Genomic DNA, 23923 nt, shown 5'->3' on the forward strand with positions numbered 1-23923 from the left:
TTTGCATTTTCTTTATGACCATGGATGATGAACATTTTCTCATATGCTTTTCTGCCATTTTAATCTCTTCTTTTGATAAGTTTCTCTTTAATTCCCTTGCCCATTTAGTAAATGGTTTGTTGGTGTTGGGGGGGATTAGTTTCTTGAGTTCCCTGTAGGTTCTGGATATTAACCATTTGTCAAATGTGTTATTGGTAAATATCTTTTCCCAGCTGGTTGTCTGTCTCTCTACTTTTGTGGCCATGCTTTTATCTGTTCAGACACTTTTTTATTTTTACGTGGTCCCATTTATCAAGTCTCTCTCCAATCTGTTGTGACGCTGGGATTCTGTTCAGGAATCTTTTGCCTGTGCCTATGGGTTCCAGTGTCTCTCCTACTTTATCACGTAGCAGTTTCATGGTTTCCGGTCTGACATTGAGGTTTTTGATCCACTTTGAGATAATTCTTGTGCATGGCAAAAGGCTAGGGTCAATTTTTAGTTTTCTGCATGTGGTTGTCCAGTTTTGACAGCACCAATAATTGAATAGACTGTGTTTGTCCCACTGTATATCTTTGGCTCGTTTGTCAAATACAAGTTGACTATAGGTATGTGGTTCTATTCCTGGGTCTTCTATTCTGTTCCACTGGTCTTCTGGTCTGTTTTTGTGCCAATACCATGCTATTTTTGTTATTACGGCTCTATAGTAGAGTTTGAAGTCTGGTATTGTAATACCACCTGCATTGCTCTTTTTGCCTAGAATTGTTTTGGCTATTCTAGGTCTTTTCTTGTTCCATATAAACCTTTGGATTATATCTTCTATTTCAGTAAAGAATGTCTTTGGGATTTTGATGGGGATTGCATTGAATTTGTATATCAATTTTGACAGTATAGCCATTTTCATTATGTTGGTTCTCCCTAACCATGAGCATGGGATGTCTTTCCGTTTCCTAGTGTCCTCTTTAATTTCTTTTGTTAGGCTTTTGTAGTTTTCATTAAATAATTCCTTTACATCTTTCGTTAAGTTTATTCCTAAACATTTTTGGGGGGCGGGCTATTGTGAATGGGATCATTTTCTTGATTTGGCCTTCTGTTTGTATATTGTTGGTGTACAAGAAGGCTACTGACTTCTGAAGGTTAATTTTGTATGCTGCCAATTTGCTAAAGTGGTTTATTAATTCTAGGAGTTTGAGTGACTCAAGTAGAGGATCATGTCATCTGCGAATAGGGATATTTTAATTTCTTCCCTATGTGGATCCCTTTGATGTCCTTTTCTTGCCTTATTGCTCTGGCTAAGGGTTCCAGCAATATACTGAAGAGAAATGGAGAGTGGGCATCCCTATCTAGTTCCTGATTTTAAGGTAAATGGTTCCCGTCTTTCATCATTTAGTATAATACTGGCTGTAGGTTTTTCATATATGACTATTTTGAGGAATGTACCTCTTATTCCTATTTTTTCTAGTGCTTTCAACATGAATGGATGTTGTATTTTCTCAAATGCCTTCTCCTCGTCCAAAGACATTATCATATAATTCTTATCCTTAGCTCTATTGATGTAATGTATTGCATTGATTGATCTGCAAATGTTAAACCAGCCTTGCATCTGTGGGGTGAAGCCTACTTGATTATAGTGTATAATTTTTTAACTTTGTTTGTGAATACTGTTGGCTAGTATTTTATTGAGGAGTTTTGCTTCTGTGTTCATTAGAGAGATAGGTCTGTAGTTTTCTTTTTTTTGTTGGGTCTTCCCTGGTTTGGGGTTGATAGTAATATTAGCTTCATAAAATGAGTTTGGTATTGCTCCTTCTGTTTCTATTTCTTGGAAGAGTTTCAAGAGTATATATGTTACTTCATCTTTAATCGTCTTGTAGAATTCCGCAGTGAAACCATCTGGACCTGGGCTCTTTTTGGTTGGCATTTCCCTGATTGCTTCCACAATTTCATTGTATGAAATTGGATTGTTCAGTTTGTTTACCTCTTCATTGTTCAATGTGGCAGCCTATATTTATTTAAGAAATCATCCATTTCTACCAGATTTTCTTGTTTCTTTGAATATAGGCCCTGGTAGTAATTATTCATAATGGACTGAATTTCTTGGATATCAGTGGTGATTGTTCCCATGGGGTCTCTAGTCTTGTTTATTTGAGTCTCCCCTGTCCTTTTTTTGATTAATCTTGCCAGAGGTCTATTTTATTGACTCTTTCAAAGAACCACCCTTTTGATTTATTAATTTTGTGTATAGTGGATCATATATCAATCTCTGATATTTCTGATTTTATTATTATTTCTGTCCTTCTAGTTGTTTTAGAATTAACTTTTTCTTGCTCCTCTAGGTGTTTCAATTTCTTTTTTAGGTTATTTACACGCTCTTTTTCTGTCTTTAATATGTGCTCCTAGTGCCATTAAATTTCCCCCTTAGAACTGCCTTTGCTGTGTCCCATAAGTTCCTTTGTGAAGGTGCCTTTTTAAAGGAAGTGTTTGCACTTACTCCTCTCCAGCAGTAAGGTGACTCATAAGATTAATGACTTTTGGACCCTGATTCATGGAGTCTTTTCTCCTGTAGGAAATGCCATTGGGTCTGTTTTCAATTGATTACCTGTGTTGTGTGCTTGTGCAGCTTCACAGGAGCCCCATTTTTTGCCAGTCCTGGGTCTTGAATTCAGGGCCTGGCCATTGTCCTTGGGCTTTCTTAAAGCCAGAGCTCTACCACTTGAGCTGCAGGACCACGTCCAGCTTTTTTCTATGTATGTAGAAATGAGGAATTGAACTCAAGTCATCATGCATGCTAGGCAAGCACTTTTCCCAGTAGGCCAAAGTTCCAGCCCAAGGTGCCCTTTTTGAAAACTGTGTGCTAAGGTGATCCTAACATGAAGAGGATGACACGGTACCCTGGTCACCCTGCAGACATGGGAGAGCTTTCTGGACTCCCTCAAGTAGGTGTGGTGCCAAGGATGCTGACTGTACCAACACAGACTTGCATCATTCTGAATTCCTGCAACTTTGTGGCACCAACCTGTCCTATCAGCTCCTGAAGTGGGGGCAAAGGCCATGATTCCCTATATTGCCTTGGCTTGAGCACATCAATCTGCCTGTACAGTCTCTTCTGTTCTTCTGATCTTTTTAGCTTAGTGACAAGGGGTCATGACCCATGTGCTGAGGGAAGGTCGCTGATGTCCTGGAGCCTGATGATCCTCTGGTTCAGCTTACAAGTGCACATGACTCAGATTGCAGGAGGTCACGAGAGGAAAATTTCTCAGCCTATAACTGCGATTTCCAGGCCTGAATTGTTACAGTGTGCCATCCACACATGACCTATTCAGCCACTTCTGTGCCTCCACATTGAGTGTAGCAACATTGGTAGGTACAGAAAAGTAGCAAAGAATGAGGAACAAAGAACTGGTGTGTAGACTTTCCTAGGAAGAAGAATGGTTATAAAGTGGGCATAATTCAGTATGCCAGTCCTTTTGATGTCACTGATTGAAGGACATGGATGAGAAGGGTTCTATGAGGACATAAAGTGGACAAATCCATGATGATGTAGACAGAGGAGTCATGTGTGGGAAGTAGAGGGATGGCATTCCTGCTGAGGGGTGTTGAGGCCATTCTTTTTTATTAACGAATGTAATAACATTGATTTTTACATCATATTTCAAATGTCATGTTTAATAAACAAGTATTCAAGAAGAGAATCTCTATATATAATCAGTGGCCCATAGATATTAGAACATTATTAAAATTAAGCTGAGGGGTTGCATGTCATAGACACATATTAATATCTGTCATAAACCATTTTGTCTGTAGAGTATATAGCCCATCATAGATTTTTATGTCTATGTAGTTACGTTTATATCTTCAAGACCATGTCCATAACCTTGTATTTTCAGGGTTTTTTTTTTTTGGTTGGGGGATGACTGAATAATAAAACAAGAATGGAAAAGAGTCATACCTACAGAAGGGTCAGTGGTGGAGGCAATCTGCCAAATTACTCTGAAATTCACCCAGAATCTCATAGGGATGCTGAATTACCCTCAATTTGTCGTAGTTGACAGACTTGTGGGAAGTCTTGTAGAGGATGCAGAGAACCATGTTATTCCCAAGTGTCTGATGGTGTTGATCAGCCTGGTCAGAGCGAGGGACTGCTTCATTACCAATAGGTATTTTGTTATTTGGAGCTTGTATTTCATCCCCTCTCTTCTGTGCCCCTTCCCAGACTCACTTCCAGTCTTCAGGGATAATGACAGAGGTGATATCATAGGTCTGAGTAAAGTATTTAACTCTTTAATATAGTATCAGGGTTAGTTTGTAAAGAGCCTAGATGGTTTTCTATTTGGGAGAGGGAGAAAGGAATGTGAACACGAGCAATGCCTTCAGCGTTCGCTGTCACCCACAAGGGAAAGAGGTGTGGTGGTGCCACGGTAGATGGCTCATGGTCAATGCAGGAACATGTATGATGAGAGACAAGCAGGGAGAGGACAGAGGTAGTAGAAGAAGAAGAAGATGTTAGAAGTACAAGGAGAAGAAGGTGATATGATGTCGGAGAGGATGACGGAAACTGAAAAGTGGACTTAGGAGGGGAATGTGGAGGAGGAGAGTGGTTAGCTGAGTCAAACGGCAAGTCTGCATCAGGGAGAAAAGGAGAAAAAGGGCTGAGTATACGGGATTGCTCCACCTGTCCCACTTCAGTGACATAACTTATCCAAATCTATGAGGATATTAAAGTTGAAGATACCACTTTTGAGCCATCAACCCATTGTCTAGATGGTATTGGAACCATGCCATATTAAAATAGAAAATGAGCCTCTTGTGTTTAATAACATCTGAGAGACCCAGTTCATGTAGTTTAGCTAAAATGCGGCCCAAAAGGCAAGTTTTGCGGTGGTTTAGATTGTGAGGTACCCATGTCAGGCAGAGGGAGGCAATTGAAATCTTGGGAGAGAAATTATCACTCTGGATGTCCCCAAGAGGACAGAGGAATTCTTAGAAAAGTAGGACACTGTCTCAAGGGGTCATTATCCTGTGAGACAAGTCAACGGGAGTACCACCAGGTAGCTGCCTTGTCTTTCCAGAATGAAAATACAGCCAAAGAAATTCATAGAGGCATGAGGTCAATGCTCACCCTTGCAGGTACGATTGAGTGGCATGCAGAAGTCTGATATGGCTGGAAGAATAAAGGTCACTTGTTCCAAGGAGGGGCAGAGAAGGGCCAGGGGCTAATCAACCCCTATAGAGGGGTTGTCCAAACCAAAACCTCTCCTTCCGGGTTTCTGCACCAGGATATAAGAAATGAGAAGCAAGGACCGATATGGGCTCATGGATTTGGGGGGAGACAGATATGCTGGGCTGATCTATGCAGGAATGGAGGGACCTGCAGTGGAGAAATTTGGGCAAGATCTAAACCAAATTTAGGGAGTAGTCATGGATCACATTACATGGGCTCTGGGAATTGGGTAGAGAGTCAAGTTCCATGAAGGAGTGTAGTAAGACTGTTGCAGATGGGGCAGGAATTTAAGTATCACACCCGTGAAACAGTGCAACATCAGGGAACTAGAAACATAAATGACTTTTGTAAACGGTAGGGACACAAGGTGGGAACTTAATTGAGCAAGCTGACTGTAAGAACTTAGACTTTGGAAGCTAAGCTTAGACTATGGATGACGCTGAAAAGAATGGAAATAGTTGTGCTGCTAAGAGGCATGGGGAGTAAAAGACAAGGAAGGAAGAAATGGAGGTTAAAAAGAAGAGGTTGTTGACTTAATTTCTAGGACTTTCCTATAAGGAAGGATCTTTCACACCCAGATTTTAAAATGTCTTCTCTAAATGAGAAAGTACTGAATTCAATTAATGTAATTTCATTTCACACACACACACACACACACACACACACACACACACACACACTGCCAAGGACTGGACATTGAGAATGTGTAGTATTCCAGAAGTCCTACTACATAGACCTTTGATTAGTAGTCACATCAGACACAGACCCAAATCCAACAGTGTGGGAATTTCCCTGGATCATTGGCTCCTAATTGAAAAGACCAGGAGGAGACCTGGGGCTGTGTTCACTGGATCCGTTGTTATTCCCACCCCAAGCATTTCACATAGATGACACATTCAGTGAGGGATCCCCAGTTGTCTCTTACCATTTACCATTAGCTAATGTTTTTATGTTTAGCCTAAAATCCTTCCAAGATCATAGATGATATTATGTCTTTGGGAATTCTTAGCTTACTCACTTTCTCCCTACATATGACTTATACGCATCCTAAAGGCCACCTCTGTTTTAGCTCTTGCCAGATTCTATTCACTTCATTTCCCAGGCTACCCATAAATCTCCTGGTTCTTACTTTCCAATGTGGACTCGCTGTTTCCAGTTTGTAAGACTTACATGGTCTGATGAATATCCTACTCTAGTTTCTAGTAATAAAAGCAATATAAGAGATATTTGAACTGACCTACAGTTTAACTAAATGTGGGATAAACATTGGGTACACAGCCTCCACTGCCTTTGTCCCATGGTCTTACTTTTTTCCTCTTGCAGTCATTTTACAAGCATTTGGGGATCCAAGAAATATAGGGTTATCCATAAACATCTTATGACAAAAGACAAATGACCCCTCAGACAGGCAAATGATAGTCAACAATGGACGTTGAGTAAAATATGAATTGATTCTTTATATCACTGGAAACACTTTTAATCAATGACTTTTTCTTAACTTTTCATTTTGGCCAACATCATCTGTTTTTAACACCATTCAGAGAAGCAGAGAGATACATTTGGAAGCCTTTTGGGGGGATTCCTAAAAAGTTTTCTACAATAGTATACAACTGGTCTGTGCTTCCTCTTCCTCCTCATTCTGTCTCATATGCTCCTCCTCCTCCCTCTCCTCTTGGTGCTGATATGCTACTTCCTCCTCCCCTTTCCTCTTTCCCTCTTCCCCTTCTCTCCTCCTCCTCCTCCTTCTCCCTCCTCCCCTTGCAGGACTAGCCAGGCAGGTGCTCCACCACTTGTGCCATGCCTCCAGGCTCCAATTGCTTTGCTTGCTAATTGTTTGAATGGGGTGTTCATTTTTACAAGAAAATGTGAAATGCTGCAGTTGACTTGTTTCTCTGTTGTCAGTTTTAGGCTATTGAGCTTAGCCCATTTGTTTAGTGCCAGGGAAACTTTAAACAATGTAGGATCAAGTAATAATATTTCTTTGTCTTTTGTGACTCGGAAACTTGGAGAACAAAGGCATGTGGATCAACATATTGGGAGATCTCTATTTTACTTTCCTTAGGAATTAAAAGTTCACATTCCAATTTGTATCCTTGGTAGATGTCTACTGAACTGATCTACTGGAAAAAATAAGCAAAATGGATGATTTGTCCAAGAGTATATTGTGAATTAATGTAATTACTTTTGTGTCATTTTTATGTTCATTATTCTGTGTCTATGATGATTGGCTTGAATGTTAAAAGTCTAGTGGTGGTAGCAATAATCTTTTTTTTTTCAATTTGGGACCCATTTAGGTAAATATTTATTAGCAAAAAAAGATAGCACTAAAAACTAAATATCCCTAAGCTTAGATAATGTAATTCAAGTCTCTGACATGCATTTTATTCTTACATTAAAAGAAATATGTCCTTGGGGACCAAGACATGAGAAAGGGTATCAACGTATGTGAATTAATGTACCTTCTTTCTGCCAAATATAATGTAACCCTTCTATTAATTACAATAAAAATATATGAAAAAAGAGAAATATGTCTTAACATGAATGAAGTCTGAGAGCTTACCTGTTTTCTTCCAACATCATCTGCCTAGCTTTCATTTTTATAATGGCTGTCACTGTGAATACCACAGTATGTTATCCACACGACACCAGTTTTAGTTCAACATGACTGACGACTCAAAACCAGTCCCTTAGATCCATGTCACGTATCCTGGTCTACTTACTATTCCCTTAGAGGTTTTTAACTGCTTGTATTGCCACTGTAATTGAGCTATGTAACTATATATACACGATTCTGTTTTATTGCACAGGTCACAAAATGTATAACAAGTGATTACATAACCAACCATAAGATGAATATTGACTATTTAGACAAAAACAAACTTTCTCCCCAACCACAACTGAAGTTAGGTACAAATCTGCTACCATACAAAGGCTGTGTTTACTTTGCAGTGCAGTCCTTGCAGGCTCCCACCAGGACAAGTGTGTTAAAAACAGAATTCAAAACACATTTCTGGTGGCATCAGACACAAAGCATGTGACACAAGATTTCAAATGTCTGTGCCTATGAACCGCCAGATATGTAACAGAAAGGCCCACTTGAATACTTTTAGATACTCAGTCACGTTTGCCTATAAAAAATTATTACCACAGTAGTTCACAATGAATGCAAAAACACTAGTTAGAATTTATTAGTTATACATTTTGACATTGAAATTCAGATAAAGCTGTTTCTATAGATTCTGAATGTACAAGACAACACAAAACCATAGCTGGTGATATATTTGCAGTTTGGTCTTCAAGAGCTGTAAAAATTGACAAAAAAATTAAAGACTGAATCAAAAATCATTAAACTATTAATAATTGTTTCTGAACACCATGCTTGAGACAGTAAAAATGGAAATTTTCCTTTTAAAATTTTCCTTAACTTTTATTTCACCAAAGTGCTTTACAACTTAAATGCTGACCACCTATTACATGGAGTGTTTAAAAAAAAAGCAGTCCTGGCACTAAAAGTTTAGTGAAGTTCATTCCCTGCCTAACCCACATACATGCCTGTGGGTGGCTAATGAGGTGATCTGGAACCAAAGTGCTATCTTTTCAATTCTAGAACACATCTCCCTTCAAATTTTGACTCCACAATCCCAAGGGCACTACTCAAATTTATTTGGTGTCAAATTCTTGTTTTCTGAACTCCTCACATCTGTATTTTGATCCCTGATGAGCTGTGGGAAGCTAGTTAGCCTCATTTCATACGCTCCCTAATCCTTTACTACTGGATGAAGGATGCCCACTTTAATCGCACTGCAGTTAGAGCTGAATATCTTTTTTAGATTATCTGTCCAGAAACACAATGTACCAGTTGAAGATAATTTCATTTTGGTTGGTATAAGCACGATTGCATGCAATTACCCAGAGATGAAAAACTGGTAATAAGAAACCTACCTTAAAAAAAAGAAAAAAAAAGAAACCTACTTTAAAAGGGAGGGAGCCTGAGGTATGGCTCAATGGTAGAACACTTACACTTGCCTAAGATGTACAAAGGACTAGGTTTAATGCCTAGCACCCCCCAAAAGAAGGATAAACCTACCTACCACCTGTAGTATTTACAGATTAAAAAAGACCCAAACCAGTGCCAGTGGCTCACATTTATAATCCTAGCTACTCAGTAGGCTAAGATCTGAAGGTTATGGTTCAAAGCCAACCGGGGCAGAAAGTCTCTGTGAGACTATCTCCAAAATTGGAAGTGGTGCTATATAGCTCAAGTGGTAGAGCTCTAGCTTTGAGCACAAAGAGGCTAATAGACAATGCCCAGGCCCTGAGTTCAAGCCCCACAATTGACCAAAAACAAACAAAAAAGATTCATATTATTTCTCCAACATCTCCATGAGGTTTCATTATTCATTTGGGTAGATGAGTCAGTTTCATTTATTTGGGAAGAAAACATTCTTAGTATTTTCTGCTTCTTTGGACAAATTCATTTATTTATATAAGGGATGAGGATCTTGCATTGTTTATATCAACCTCTAAAATTCAAAATAAGTCTTCAAATGTATTTAGATCATGTGCTCTTAAACTATCTTGATTTAATGACCATGGTAAACTATGGTAAAACTGAGTTCTACAAATATCACAATTCTAAAGAAAAAAGACAGTTAACACTGGGGGGCACTGGGAAGTGTGGGAAGGGGGAGAACTGTCCTGAGCTTTATTTTCTCCCCTGTAACCTTTAGAAATCAAGCAAAAAGGAAACTTGGGCCTGTAATAAAAGACTTCCAAAGTAAAATTTTATGGAAGCAATTTTTAAAAGTATAATTTCAAGAGAAAAGCCTGCTTGAATAGGACAAATGACTACTAAAGGGATGAGTGGCCCATATACTAACTTGGCACAAGTAATTAAAAAACCCAAATTAATCAGAGAAAGATCTATGTGTTTATGTGCAATTAACAACTTATTACCAGAATGGAACACTTAAGATAAAAAATGCAAGTCCTTCCATCTTTTGGCAATGCAATCAATAAAATAAACACAAGGATATGTTAGAAGTGCTTAAAGTCACCAAATTAAACAGAAAACTGTTTTCAAGCTAGATAGATAGCAATATGGGAATTTTTATTAGCTGGCTGATTCTACCAAGTTAAAACAGAAACAGTCTAGATAATGACTATCTCAACAAGTGCTTATCTAATACCAACAAATTCATGAAATAGCCTCTTCTCTGTTCTGTTCTACCATATCTGAGTTTAATGAACCTTTTGCAGTTGCTCCACAGAGCAAAGAAGAAATGGAGTAACAGATGAAGGAAGCCTGAGAAGTCACAGATGTTAAGAGCATTTCTTCTGGCTGCTCAAGGTCATTCTATTTCCACAGGGAAGGCTTAAAAGCTATTTCAGAAAAAAATGAGCCATCTCTTAGCCATCAGGATACCTTTTTTTGCCAATAAGCTTAAAAGTCTCGGGTAATGATTAAAACAAAAACCCTTATATTTTCCAATTGAATCCTTAGTCTCTTTTTGTTAATACTTAACAAAAACATCATTGCCCATAATTTGTCGTATGGACTTTAACATCAACTTGTATTTAGCCTATTGGGACAAGGCCAACCACATTCTTCTTAGGTCAATTTAGCTGACAGGTGGCCTTTCACTGATGACTTTTTTCATATAACCTTCAATAAGAACTCATAAGTTGCATTGATTATTCCCCAAGAGATAAGGGACCGATGATAATTCAGATGTGTACCTCTGAAAAGATTTGCCAGTTTTCTGTCCCGTTCTAGCCAGATTGTTTTGAAAACTTTGGAGAAAGACTGGAATTCCCCACCAATCTGAGACTGTATGCGAGATTTCGCAACATTAACTAGGAAAAACAAGAATCCCAACACGGCATCCAAAAGACCTCCACAGATGAAGTCATTGACCAGGTGTGCGCTGCGGGTTGTGGCAGTCGGGAGATAGTCCTTGATGGGACCCCTAAGGCCAAAGAAAAGAACATTGCTACATCCATTACGGAAAAAAATAGGTACCAAACCTCGATAATTGTCTGCAATCCCGTGGCATTTCAGTGTCTGGAAAGCCTGGTACGTGTTTGTGAATTTGTCATGATGTTTGTGGTCTTGAAGCAAGGTCTGAACTCTTTCCAGTGGAGTGAAAACGGCTTCTGTATTCCCTGCAAGCATTGCAGCCACACTGCGAGTTGCAAACTCGGGGGTAGCAATAATCTTGTTTAGAGATGGTATCTTGCTACAGCAACTGAAAAAAACATCACCAAATGAGACATGAGACAACAGCATAGGAAACAATGAAATCTGCTCTATGAACACCTGCTAGAAACAACTGACAGATGTTAATTATGGACATTAAATTGACTACTGAAACACACACTTAAGTTTCAGCATATTTAATGTAAGACCCCTATGTGTGTATGCGTGTTTATGTCAATATCTTTTTTTTGCATTTTTTAATTGTAATTAATAAAAGGGTTACATGATATTTGCCAGATAGAAGGTGCATTAATTCACATACATTGATACCCTTTCACATGTCTTGGTACCCATTTCCCTCCCCCCCTACAACCCCCACCCGTCTTGGTTTTCCCCCCTTCCCTATCAAATTTCAAATATCCAAATACAAATAAATTCAATATATCAGATAACAAAGTGAGATACTATAACAACATGAGATAATCAAGGGACAGCAAAGGAGATGAGAGACAACATAGTACATTAAGGACAACAATCATTCGTTATATGGCTTATGTCAATATCTTTAGGATGATTTTGCATGCGTGTGTGTGTGTGTGTGTGTGTGTGTGTGTGTGTGTGTTGATACTGTGCCTTCTACTCTGGCACTTGCAGTATTGTTTGGGATTTTCAATCCCCTGCCTCCAGTTCTGGATTCTTCTTTGTTAATTATAAGGAATTTTCTCCGTGATGTCTGCCTGGCCTAACTAGTGCTGTCCCACTAGAGAGCTACACATCCACTTATTTTTTGTATTTGTGTGAGTATGAGTGTGTGTGTGTGTGTGTGTGTGTGTGTGTGTGTGTGTGTGACTAACTGGAAATAAGGATCTCAGTTGCTTGAGTAGCTAGGATTGCAGTTATGAGCAAACAATGCCTGGTTTAGGATGATTCTTAAGTGTGAAATTAATGTAAGGGATTCATTATGTCTTTTCTCCTTCTTGTCTTTCTTCTGCCATTTCTAAGAACACTGATTTCCCAAGTTCTTATTTTATAACCATGTCTAAATATAATGCAGAAAATCAGAAATTAATTCTCAGCAATGTCTTTGAATGACTGAAGAGAACACAATGAAATTCTTCTTTTGAAAGTTGAGATTTCTTGCTGTCCCCAGATCCCCTTCTCTGAGGCCAGTGGTTCTCTTCCCCATGCAAAACTTTTGCTCTGAGGGAATGTATGGGGATAACAAGAGACCTGTTACTTATTCTCATCAGTTGAGAGTTCTTAGAAAATCATTATTGGTAAGAATATCTGGATACCTTCCAAAATTAAGACATGATTTCGTGTGTGTGTGTGTGTGTGTGTGTGTGTGTGTGTGTGTGTGTGTGTGTGTGTGATTGGGATTTGTGCTTGCTGACCAAGCCCTTTTTCACATAAAGTCTCACATTTTTTTTTCTAGGCTGGTGTTGCCTACATCCAGAGCATGGAAGTCATGGGAGTAAGAACAAGTTGTCAAACTGGAGCAATGAGAGGAGAGGAAGAATGAAGCAAATGAAGCTAGAAAGGGGTGGTGTTATGGGGTAGGGATCGAAATATACAAAGGTTTAGAAGGAGAAGCCACTGAACAGTTTGCAAAAGGGGGAGACTTTGCTTTGGGAAAATAACATTGCAGAGCCATGAATGTACCCCTGCAGAGGGAGCGTCACAGGGCCTGCTGGTGGCCTAAGGGAAGGATCATAAAATGCAGCATGAGACATGACAGGCAAGTCCCGCCTTAAGCAGGAACGTTCAGCACTCCCATTTGGAAGCACTCTCTCAAATGGCATGCTAATGGACAAATGTTCTGGAGGAGTACCACGGTGCATCCACGGGGCAGAGCCACATACATCAAATGTTCTGTTCACAAGTAAGTGGCCCTGTGTGCATCAAGTGTTCTAAATGTGCAGAATGACTATTTTTAAATGAGGTTGTTTTGTGCCATCCCAATTAGTTTGGAAGCATGAAATGTTCATGTGGATGCGAACAAGATATTTAAAATACACTTAAAGAAAACAAAGATGACAAGGAGAAAAGAACAAGACCAAAATGGGTGCATAACTTTGAATAGCATCCTAAACAAGACCACACCTGCAAAATGCAGAGGTCAGTGTGTTCAGAACAAATTGACACAATCCAGAATAGATAATTTTCAGTTCACAAGCTGCTAGTCCTCTGGTCACATTTTCACTGTGTTCTGTGTCTGAGCGAGCTTGCCACATGAAGCAATATGTCGCCCACTTAACAATATTAAAAAACAAACAAGAATTGGTTAATTGGATATAAGACAAAATTTCCTACTGAGACTGGCATCGAACCATTATGCTTAAATCTCTGCCACTGGCACTGGGGTAATTTTTCCATTGTTTAAATGTCAGCGTGCTTAGTTCTATTCCTCTACAACCTTGCTGAGAAGGAAGCTGAGGCTTCCAATTGCTTTTATATCCTTGAAATACTTAGGCTTGTTGTTAGGGATCTACAGACTTACATACTAAAGTGAGCTTTCTGTGATGTGAGAAAGAATGAATAGGAAACGTACTCCAACAAATGTGGAAATCACAATATGGAAATGTATGCAATACAAAAGAGTAAAGGAAATACCACAATTCTAAAATCTCACAACTGAACAACTACATGCAAAGGTAATGATTTGATTAGAATGTCACATAAAGAACTTAAAAACCTACTTTAAAAACTAAACAATAATCTCAAAGAGGGTGTAAAGAAACAGAAACATGAAATCTGGTAACACCTAGACACAAAAATTACCAATATGAGCCAGGTGCTGATAGCTTATGCCTACAATCATAGCTACTCAGAAGGCAGAGATGTGTTGACCAAAGTTGAAAGCCATTGAGGCAGGAGAGTCTATAAAACTCTACATTCAACCAGACAAAAAAGCCAGAACTTGAGATATGGCTCATGGAAAAGTGCCAGCCTTGAGTGACAAGGGTTTAAGACCCTGCAGTGGAGATCTAATATTGGCACAAACAAAAAGTGCATACTTGTTTGTTGTACATGAAAATGTATTTATACAGAACCTTACTGGCACAAAGTTATCTTGAATAGACTCTGTAATCTTATGCTACCGTAATTTCTGCTCCGAATGGTGCTTTATGTGTTGGCAATATGGCTTCTGGAATGTAGAGACAGTTCTTTAGTGTTTTAAGTGACCGTTCCTTTGCTGTTCCCTATATAAAGTCCTGTGAGATTGTTGTAACTTAATATGTAAGTTTTAGTACAATATTTAAATATGCTGTGTTGTCTCCAGTAAATTAATAATTCCAAAAGGTCTTCCATATCATCTTTAGATATAGGAATTTCTATTGTCATAGTTGTGTCTGTCACTGTGTGTTGATCCTGACTGACAGCTGATTAACATGCAAGTTTTAATTGTGCACACTAACTTCCTATATCAGTGGTTTCTTTTCTGCACCCTGATACTTCCTTATTCTCTTATGATTATTGGGTCCTCTATGTATAATACCTGCTTGGTTTAGATATATTCTACTAAACATTTTTTTGCTGCTCTATTGAAAGCCTTGTGGGAGTCCTACAAATTGATATTGTCTTCCCATGTAACAGTTGTATATGCCTGCCCTATCTAACCAATAATTATTAGAAAACATGTGTCTCCTATAATCACACACATAGCTTGTAACAGAGTATTTCCACTTCTACTGAGTTATTTTTTGGCAGTCCTGGGGCTTGAATTCAGGGTCTGAACACTGTCCTTGAGTTTTCTTGAGACTAGAGCTTCATCACTTGAACCATAGCGTCACTTCCGGCTTTCTCTGTGAATGTGGTACCAAGGAATCAAACCCAAATCTTTGTGCATGCTAGACAAGAACTCTACCATTAGGACAAACTCCCAGCCCTTGAGTTATTTTAAATTGATTCTACAACTGATAATGCGTCTGTGACTTACAGGTACCTTATCTGATTCTTATATGTTACTGTTAGTCTGTAGAAATCATCTAGGTGATGATGATTCTCAGCAAGTGGCAATAGTGGCCTGTGACTCTCATGATCATACTGCCCTATCTCACCTACATTTGCCACAGTGATAATTGGCAGGTTATGTAACCTAGGCTGCCTCTGAGACTAACTGCTGCTTTAGTGGTGTAAACTTATCGGATATATGAAAATCTGAGTTTGGCCACCTCTAGACTTTTGATCCAGCAGGTCTGTGCTGAAGTATAAATGGGAAGGGGAAGGGGCAGGGGCAGGGGCACGGGCAGGGGAGGGGCGAGAAGGGAAGGGAAGGGAAGGGAAGGGAAGGGAAGGGAAGGGAAGGGAAGGGAAGGGAAGGGAAGGGAAGGGAAGGGAAGGGAAGGGAAGGGATTAGTGGAGAAACTCAGTGAGGCTTCAGGAAAACTCAGATGCACCATCCTTATAACAGCAGTATTTCCAGTCTAGGAAACAAGGGAGTCTAACCACATGTAGGGGCTGGTACTGCCACCTAGTGGCCACTACACACAGGCCAGCTTTGGCTCAGAGACAGGGAGGATTTTCACTAAGACAGCTTGGGATTCATTTCAACACAATTCCTTAGAGCATAACTGCCCTATAAGACATAACCAAGACTTTGTAGGGAAAAAGCAGAGGGAATTTTGAGCATCCATGCCCCCTTCTGTTCAACCAAGGAGGGATGGGAGCAAGATCCTGAGCCAAGCTTTCAGGTGCTGCTTACAAAGATATGTTCTTATGCAGCATGCAGTGTTTTCTGCATTCTGCAACAAACAAAAGTCAATTAGATCTTTCAACTTTGCTATCACAATATTGCATTAACTCCTTTGATGATGAGCCCCAGAACCAGGTGAGCACCAACTTCCTGGACAGCACAGTATGGCATATTGTCAGGCAAGGAAATCTGTCCTTGACGCGTCCTCATCACGCTCACTGACAGAGGGCTGTCTTCACTCAAATGTGGAGGCAGTTCACACTGTAGCTTCCACTGCCTCCACTACTCGGGGTGACAGGCCACTGACACACCCAGTCCCCCACATACCAGGCAGCAGCTTCAATGACCTGCAGACTTGTGTGACAAGTGCTATGGAAGGAGCCTCAGGGGTGATCCTACACCACTCAGAAACAATGCACCCCTGGCTAGAGAAAGGTGTTCCCACAGGAAGGAACAGTTAGAGGCTTCAGGAGCAGTGGAGTTGTTGTGACCTCAAAGGACAGAATTCCTGCTTCAGATGCAGAGCCAGGGACCTGATTCCAAGCAGATGCAGAGTCAAGGACTGAGGGGCAGGCTGGGGCAGATGTGTGAGTAACAGAAGGACTGCCAGTGGCCTTTGGGGCTGGGGAATGTGGGACTTGTGTGTCATGAGGAGAGGGTGCCTATGTCCCCGCTCATTCTCACTTAGGAGTTCTCCACTAGGTGTTGAGTGAATGAATGGAAAGGAAATAGGCCTGGGTCCAGCAAGGAGGAAGGTTCCACTAACCAAAGCAGACAAAGTAGATCCTCCTAGAGGCCAGTTAAATGCAAGGCCACAAAGTGAATCATGCTGCATCCTCAGCACCAGTTCTAAGGTTCTACAGCTAAGAGCATGGCAATAGAGAAGCTGCAGCAATGGTGATACTGGTCAATGGTCCTCATGTCAGATGAATTCTGCCTTGATCACATGACTATGCTGATTCAGTTTTTAAACGTCAAGATAAAGAATTTATTATAGAGAGCAAAGAACTTTCAGAACCAAAATACAGAAATCTGTACTAGTTTGCAATATCAATACATGAACTGAACCAGTTTACACCAGTTCATAATTTACCAAATGAAAGATGACTAACAATGTTCTCAAAATAAATGTTGGTTTATGGAAAAAAACTTATGCTCAACTAAGTAAAACAATAGTTACAAACCAGACTTCTGATTTCCAAAAATAGGAAGTTTGCTCAGTCCTAGAATATTACAATCTCACAAAGGTACAGTGGTGAGTGGTGCTAAGATATTGTCATTTTAAATTTCTTATGGATCTTTTTAAAGACTGTGGCCAAGATATATTTTGGTCACTGGATACTTTCAAAGTCAAAATAATAACAGATGATCTGAAATTTCCCCAGGTCATACATACTAGTTTGTCTTTATGTACTTTTTATACATATTGAAGTGCTAGGTAATTTTTCATAGTAAAATTTCAAGTATTACCCCATTTAAAACATTGAGCTTTCCAAGTAAGCTCACAAAAATATTTTGATAACACCTTAAGTGTAATAGTGCAAATTTCTCTACAATATCTACTTCAAAGAAGGGCTCTCTAAATAGATTTTCCGTAAATGGACTGATATCAAAATTTAATTATAATGCCTGGAGAAAATCAGAAACCATCTTAGTCCTGGGACTTTACTTCCTAGCAAATAGAGTGATTATACAGGTCAACCAATAAGCTATTAAATCCATTACTGTTACATCAAAACAATTTTTAACATTCTATCTTGTGCAAGATTTTCACAGTTGAATTATAGTTTAAAATCCATAATCAAGACATCAATGGAGCCCACTCACAATAAAACTTAAATTTGCATTCACTGTAAGATGACCCATCCATAGACTATATCTTCACTGGATACAGCCATCATGTTGTAGGATTTGGAAGGGCTTGCTCTGTCCAACATCAGTTCCTCCTTACAGCTGCTTATGTTGTCTACCATGTCAGAGGTGGTCTCAGTGCTCTCTCCTGCTGGTGAAGCCTCATACAACACGCAGATGGAACCATCTTCTCCAATTCGATAGCACACTTCATAAGGGTCAACCCAGAGAGTGAGTTCACTAGGGAGAAGCCGAAACAACTCCTGACTGCTCAGTCCTATGCTCTGGGCAGCCTGGGTGATCAGAGGATCCATTCTATGATTGATGCGAATGCAGCGGTAACCTGATCCCTTGCATGGCATGTCTGGGAACCAGTGATGTTTATAGTGTTCTGTCAGCAGCTCCTGCAGGGTCTGGCTGAAGGTCTGCAGGTGTTCCTCACTTGTGAGCCCCTTGGTGCGGAGGAAATGGGAGATGAAGGCCACGGCAGCTGTAATTTCACATATCATGGTGGGAGCCGTGGTGCATGCAGGATGAATGGGGACAGCAGCCAGGGGTGGCTGAGGTTGGCAGGGGATGGGTGGGAAGACCCCAACAGCACAGTGGCTACCCCATGCTCCCTCAGGCACCACGCAGCTGTGGGGAAAAGAAAGAGAGTGTAAGGAGGAGATTAGAAATCTGGAGGACACAGAAAATAGCCCAGGAATGTGGATTTCAGACAATCCTTTCCTTGACTAGACTCCTGTCAGCACTGGGAGAAGGCTGATGGCTTATTAAGTTCCTAATGCTGTTGGACATGGGGACACACCTGAAATCAAACAGAATGTGAGCTAAGTGTCTACGGAGGTGTGCATAAGTCAAATCAATAAACTCGGCTCAGTGCTGAATGTCAGAGCTGGGCCTTACCAGGTTCCTTTCTTCACCATTCTCCTAGGTCCTGACCAGGGCCCATCCCTCTATATGAGTAAGCAGCAGGTCAGAAGCTAGTGCTATTCTTTCATGGTGAATGTTGCCCAAAGGCCTACCTGTCATTCTCCACAGTGCCAACACTGGAAGTTGAGGCTCTGTTGAGCGAGGTATCCAGGCCATAGGGGCATGGCCAGGTCCCCAGAAGGGGACCATGTTTTGCTAGATGATCAGGTTTCTTCTTCTTCCTGATTTCTGATGCAAGTAGTTATCTGCACCGCATGCTTCAAGCAGAATATACCCTCAAAGGGGCCCATAAGACTTGGGACCACTTGATCTTTGTCTGACATGCCCAGGCCAACTAGATAAATGAACTCCTATGTTAATAATTTGTCTCATATATTTTACTGCATTGTTAGAAAGTTGTCTCTCAGAGTAAGTCCACAAAAACTTTGAAAATGTTGCTTAAGCTCAGACTATATATGTAGAAGAGGAACAGAAGAATTTTTAACTGAGAACTCTAGCTCCTAGCTTCAGAGGAAGACCCAATAAGCTCTGTTTGGTTTCTTAGAATGTAAATGTGTGGACTTACAGGTACTCACCAAATCTTTGAACAAACATTTGGCAAACATGTTTGAAAGCATCATGATAACTGGTGTGGTAGTACAATTATACATCCCAGCTCTCAGAATGAATAGGGCCAAGCCTATTACAAAGGGAGCCAGCCTGGATTACATAGGGAATCCTAGTCTGACCTGGCCTATTAAGTGACACCCTCCTGACATGGAACAAACAGAAAAGACAACCTATCCACGGACCAAACCTATACCTGGACACAGAAAATAAATAAGGACTTCAGAGTCCTCAGCCTGAAAGCCCTTGGAAGGTCTCCTGCATGTACTGATTGCATGTTTACCCAGCAGAGCATGAGAAAGAAGAAAACTGTCTGCATTGACTCCGCTTTTAGAAACTATGGCAGGGGTGGAATAGGAAAAGTGGGAGAAAAACATGGGAAGGGGTAACCATGTTCAAGAAGTAATGGACCCTCTACCAAATGAATATAACTGCAACCCCTCTGTACATCACCCCAACAATAAAATAAGTTTGATATAAAGAAGAAACCATGGCTAAATCTGAATGAGGGAATAGGGTGCCATTGAGTGGGATTAGGACATGACACTTGATCCATTCCACTTAGGGTAGACTTCACTGCAGAGTCTATCTCCACCCAGAGGGAGCTGCAAGGATCAGATGCTAGAGAAAATGTATCATCAAATCTACTCATGAGACCAGGCAATATTGCTTCACACCTATCATTTCTGCTAGACATTAAACTAAGATCTGAGGACTACAACAGGAAACCAGCCCAGACAGGACACCGTGAAAGACACCTATGTCCAATGAACCACCAAAATCCAAAAGGGAAAGTAGGAGTGTGCTAGCCTTGCAGATGAACAACTTAACGCACAATGCCCAGGCTTGGTGCCTAAGTCCAGCCTCATTATGGGCACAGATATACAAATCTTCCTACCCTCGAACAGACGGACAGCAACATTTGTGCCAGTCAACTTTCACCCTGCCACACACTTACTGTCTCATTTTCCCATGCATTCTGGTGAACTGTAGTTCTGGATTTGTCATGTCTCACTTATCAGTGTGAATTTCCCCTAGGATAGATTCCATGAAGATCAGACTTCAGAACGGAAATGGAATTCAGTGACATTCTCATAGGTATCCACAGACATATGAGATGTGGAGACAAGCAGAGGTCCCTGTGGATCTCAAAGAACAACCATGTCTACTCTGGATCTTTTTGAACACTACTCCAGATGAACAAGGACTCTCCTGTCTGCCTGACACACTGACCAAGTGCCAGTAAACCACACCCCACACTTGGCTCCTTCTACATTGACCCATGCAAACAGCAAGAGTAACTGGAAGAAGCCAGGTGCTGACAGCTCATGCCTGCAATCCTAGGTACAGAGGAAGATAAGATTTGAGGATCATACTTCAAAGAGAGTTTGGGCAATAAAGACATGAAAAATTTGCCTCCAATTAAGCACCAAAAAGCAGGAAGAAGAACTGTGTCTCAAGTAGAAGAATTCTACTTGCACAAGTACAAATAGACACTGCTCTAGGAGCAGCACCCCAACACATAAAAAATAGTAAGTGGAAGAGACCAAAGCATAACAGATAGGGGAGGGGAAATAAGAGGAGAAAGGAGAAAAGTTGAGTTCCTATACAAATTCAAGCCAAGCTAACTTAGAGGTATAGACATCCAGTGACTGACCTGATTCAAGTATTTTAAGCAAGACACTAGATTGGTCTCAGGACAGCTGTCAGTTGACCAAAGTGGTATTTAGATAAACAGACCTTCCCCATCTTGAAGAGTGGTAGGGGTGGTAAAATCATTCTTTCTCAACTCAGGCATGACTTTGACCCTAGCATGCATGTCAGTAAACAAGTGATTTCTAAGGAATTCAACTACTTGTCTGCAAACTTGAGCAAACTAATGACCAGGAGTCGACTGCCCCTCTGTGTTCCCTGCATTTGAATAGGGCACCATAATCCAGATTCTGGCTGAACCATGTTTGTGACATTGCCTGACACACAATGAGAAGGATGATGTCAGCAGACGGTTGTCCAAGTTATGACATAATTGTTGGGCAGTCCATGAAGACAGAAGACATTTTTCATTTGTGACGATAGTGATTAATAGTACAGGGTATAAAATGTTCCTGGTGATGGTGTAGTATCATGAATTGTCAGGGAACTCAAGGAGCTAAGCAGGATCCACCGGTTGGTAAGCAGATAGTGAATGAGGTCCCATCTAATTCTTTAACTGATCCTACTGTGCAATCAAGAGCCAGTGGATGAACCTGACTATCAAGACATGAGATTGATCCAGATAATGAAGAGAACCTACAAGCAGTGGAGGAAAACCAGACTGCAGAGAATGCTGAAGAGCATCTTGATTTCCTTGGGCTTTCATTTCCTAGAAAGCTCTGCAATGTAGTGGAGAGCAGGTCCTTCAATTCTGTGTACTGGAATGATGAAGGAGACAAAGTGGTTATTGAGGCAGATTATTCCCAGATGGAAATTCTTCAACGAAGAGGTCCACAAAAGATCTTGATAAAAAAAAAAAACATGTTTTTTTTTCAACAGCTTAACCTCCATGGATTCAGCAAGATACAGCCCTACGAGTCCACAGCTCAGGCTCATTTGAGCCAAAGAATAATGGTAATTTAGAAAGTGCTTCTGTTCCTTGCTCCCTCTCTGTTAAGAATGTCTTCATAGGCCCCAGCTGAATAATGTCCTCTAAGTTTGAGGGCTTGTTTCAAAGGACAACTTTAAAGGGGTATGAGTTAGTGAAAAGAGAAAGGGAATACCTGGAAAGCGCAGGCATTGACATTAAGCTTCATTCCCCTCAGATATAAGCACAAGCAAGAAGAAATGACAGCTCAGGTCAAGACCTATACGTGGACTGCCACCTTAGACTAGGAAATGGTTATCTTTAGTCAGCTCTTGCTGAATGGAATGACTGAGGCCATCAGGTAAAACTCATTCTCTGTTCTTCAAAACATGATTTTGAGGAGTCTGTAACGTTTCACCCTAGACCAATGCTGCTTTTCTTTCAGACATACCGAAACTCAAATTTTCAGAGAGATAACCCGGGGCTCCTTGACAGCATATGGAAAAAAGATTTTTGAAAGTAGAGTCTACAAGGGATGTGCATACCAATCCCACTTAAAACCCCTGCTGGGCAAGTGGCTTATATGCCAACTCCAAAGAGAAGGAGGTTGCTACCAACCAAAAGCTCCCCCCAATTCCATCCTGAGGCTAATACGAAGGTTAATGCAAAAGCACCGAGGCAAGTCGCCAATCACCTGGGACCTCAAAATAGCCAGCCAGTTATGTTTTGTAGTTTATGGGTGATGAGCAGCTTCCTTAGATCTTCCTTGGGAAGCCAAGCACCTCAGGAGCCAAGGGATGAAAATGAGGAAGCCACAGCTGCAAATGTCCCATTTTCAAGCCAAGCTGCTGCTGAAATGCAAGGTACACAATTGACCAGCATGGACTCCGGGGACCCCAATGACATGTTTGTGATGCAAATGTATAACAGTTACCATGCTGTGCTGATGTCCACCCTCTCAACCATTTTCACATATGAATTTACTGAAGAAGATGATGACCAGGAGAGTGCCTCAGAACACAAGTACGTACTCTGTGAAAAATGCTATGATAATCCACCTATCTGAGACACTGGCATCATTGAAGAACAGTAAAAGCAATACCCTCAATATAGAATATTTTTTCACTAAAGTAAAATTATATCCTCTTGCTGATAAATAAATGATCAAAATGAGATTCTCAAACCTGTGTTGTATGAAACTTTTCTTAGCGATCAGATGCTCTTGGTGTACACATGCTGTTTCCCATTCATGTCTTTCATTTCAGTGCAATCATATGGAGAATTGAGAAAGGATTTTTGCAAGGCATTGTTCAGGGAAAGCCAAAGTGGTTCTGGTACCCTCCATTTGTCTACTAGTCATGAGAAGTGAGGGAATGGTCCTCGATAGGGTGGCATCTCCTAATAACTAATTAGGTATCTTTGAACTGGAGATGGCTTCCTCAAGACAAAGCCAGAAAGCTTGACTTTATCATTCCAAGAGATCCATCCAAATACTCTTGTCTGCCTGCAAGCTGCCCATCCAGCAAGGATGGACCACTCCCGTCTCCTTACTCAACAGAGACAGGCCATTCCAAAACAACTTGGTACTTGAGTGTAGGGAGGAGGTGATTCTTAGAAATAATAATCAATGGAAAAATTCTCTTCTTCATTTGGTTGAAGACAAAACCTGAAAAGATTTTCTGGAAGAATACCAGCCAGACTTCATGTTCCACCAATTCCCTGCATGGAAACACACATATGTGTCACATCACAGTCCTATAGGTTGACAGCCAGTAGAATTGGTCCTTTCCTCAACCTAGCCCTGTATCCTGAATTCCCACTGGCCACAAGAGTTCCTTGCTTCTACTTGATACTCTTCTTCACCATAGGACAAACACAAGGGG

At 40.6% G+C, this 23923-nt stretch overlaps 2 protein-coding genes and 1 pseudogene across 2 annotated transcripts; 1 reads left to right on the top strand and 2 right to left on the bottom strand.

The window, feature by feature from the left end:
• Positions 1–10506: 10506 nt before the first annotated feature.
• Positions 10507–13628, bottom strand: LOC150041669 (mitochondrial nicotinamide adenine dinucleotide transporter SLC25A51-like). The gene is made up of 2 exons (XM_090327184.1): positions 13498–13628; positions 10507–11443 (listed from the first exon to the last, which is right to left on the bottom strand). Exons 1-2 carry the CDS (start codon positions 13626–13628, stop codon positions 10852–10854), a joined length of 723 nt encoding a protein of 240 aa, XP_090183310.1. The 3' UTR covers positions 10507–10851.
• A 4309-nt stretch (positions 13629–17937) lies between these two features.
• Positions 17938–18469, bottom strand: LOC150041670 (protein BTG1 pseudogene; annotated as a pseudogene).
• Positions 18470–18517: 48 nt separating this feature from the next.
• Positions 18518–23106, top strand: LOC150041671 (heat shock transcription factor, X-linked member 3-like). Its single transcript, XM_090327185.1, has 3 exons — positions 18518–18599; positions 21756–22087; positions 22564–23106. The coding sequence occupies exons 1-3, from the start codon at positions 18518–18520 to the stop codon at positions 23104–23106; spliced, it is 957 nt and encodes a 318-aa protein (XP_090183311.1).
• The last annotated feature ends 817 nt before the right edge of the window (positions 23107–23923 follow it).

The sequence above is a fragment of the Megascapheus bottae genome, chromosome X (genome assembly GCF_031878675.1).
Source record: "Megascapheus bottae isolate mThoBot1 chromosome X, mThoBot2.hap1, whole genome shotgun sequence".
In the NCBI taxonomy this organism is placed as follows: Eukaryota; Metazoa; Chordata; class Mammalia; order Rodentia; family Geomyidae; genus Megascapheus; species Megascapheus bottae.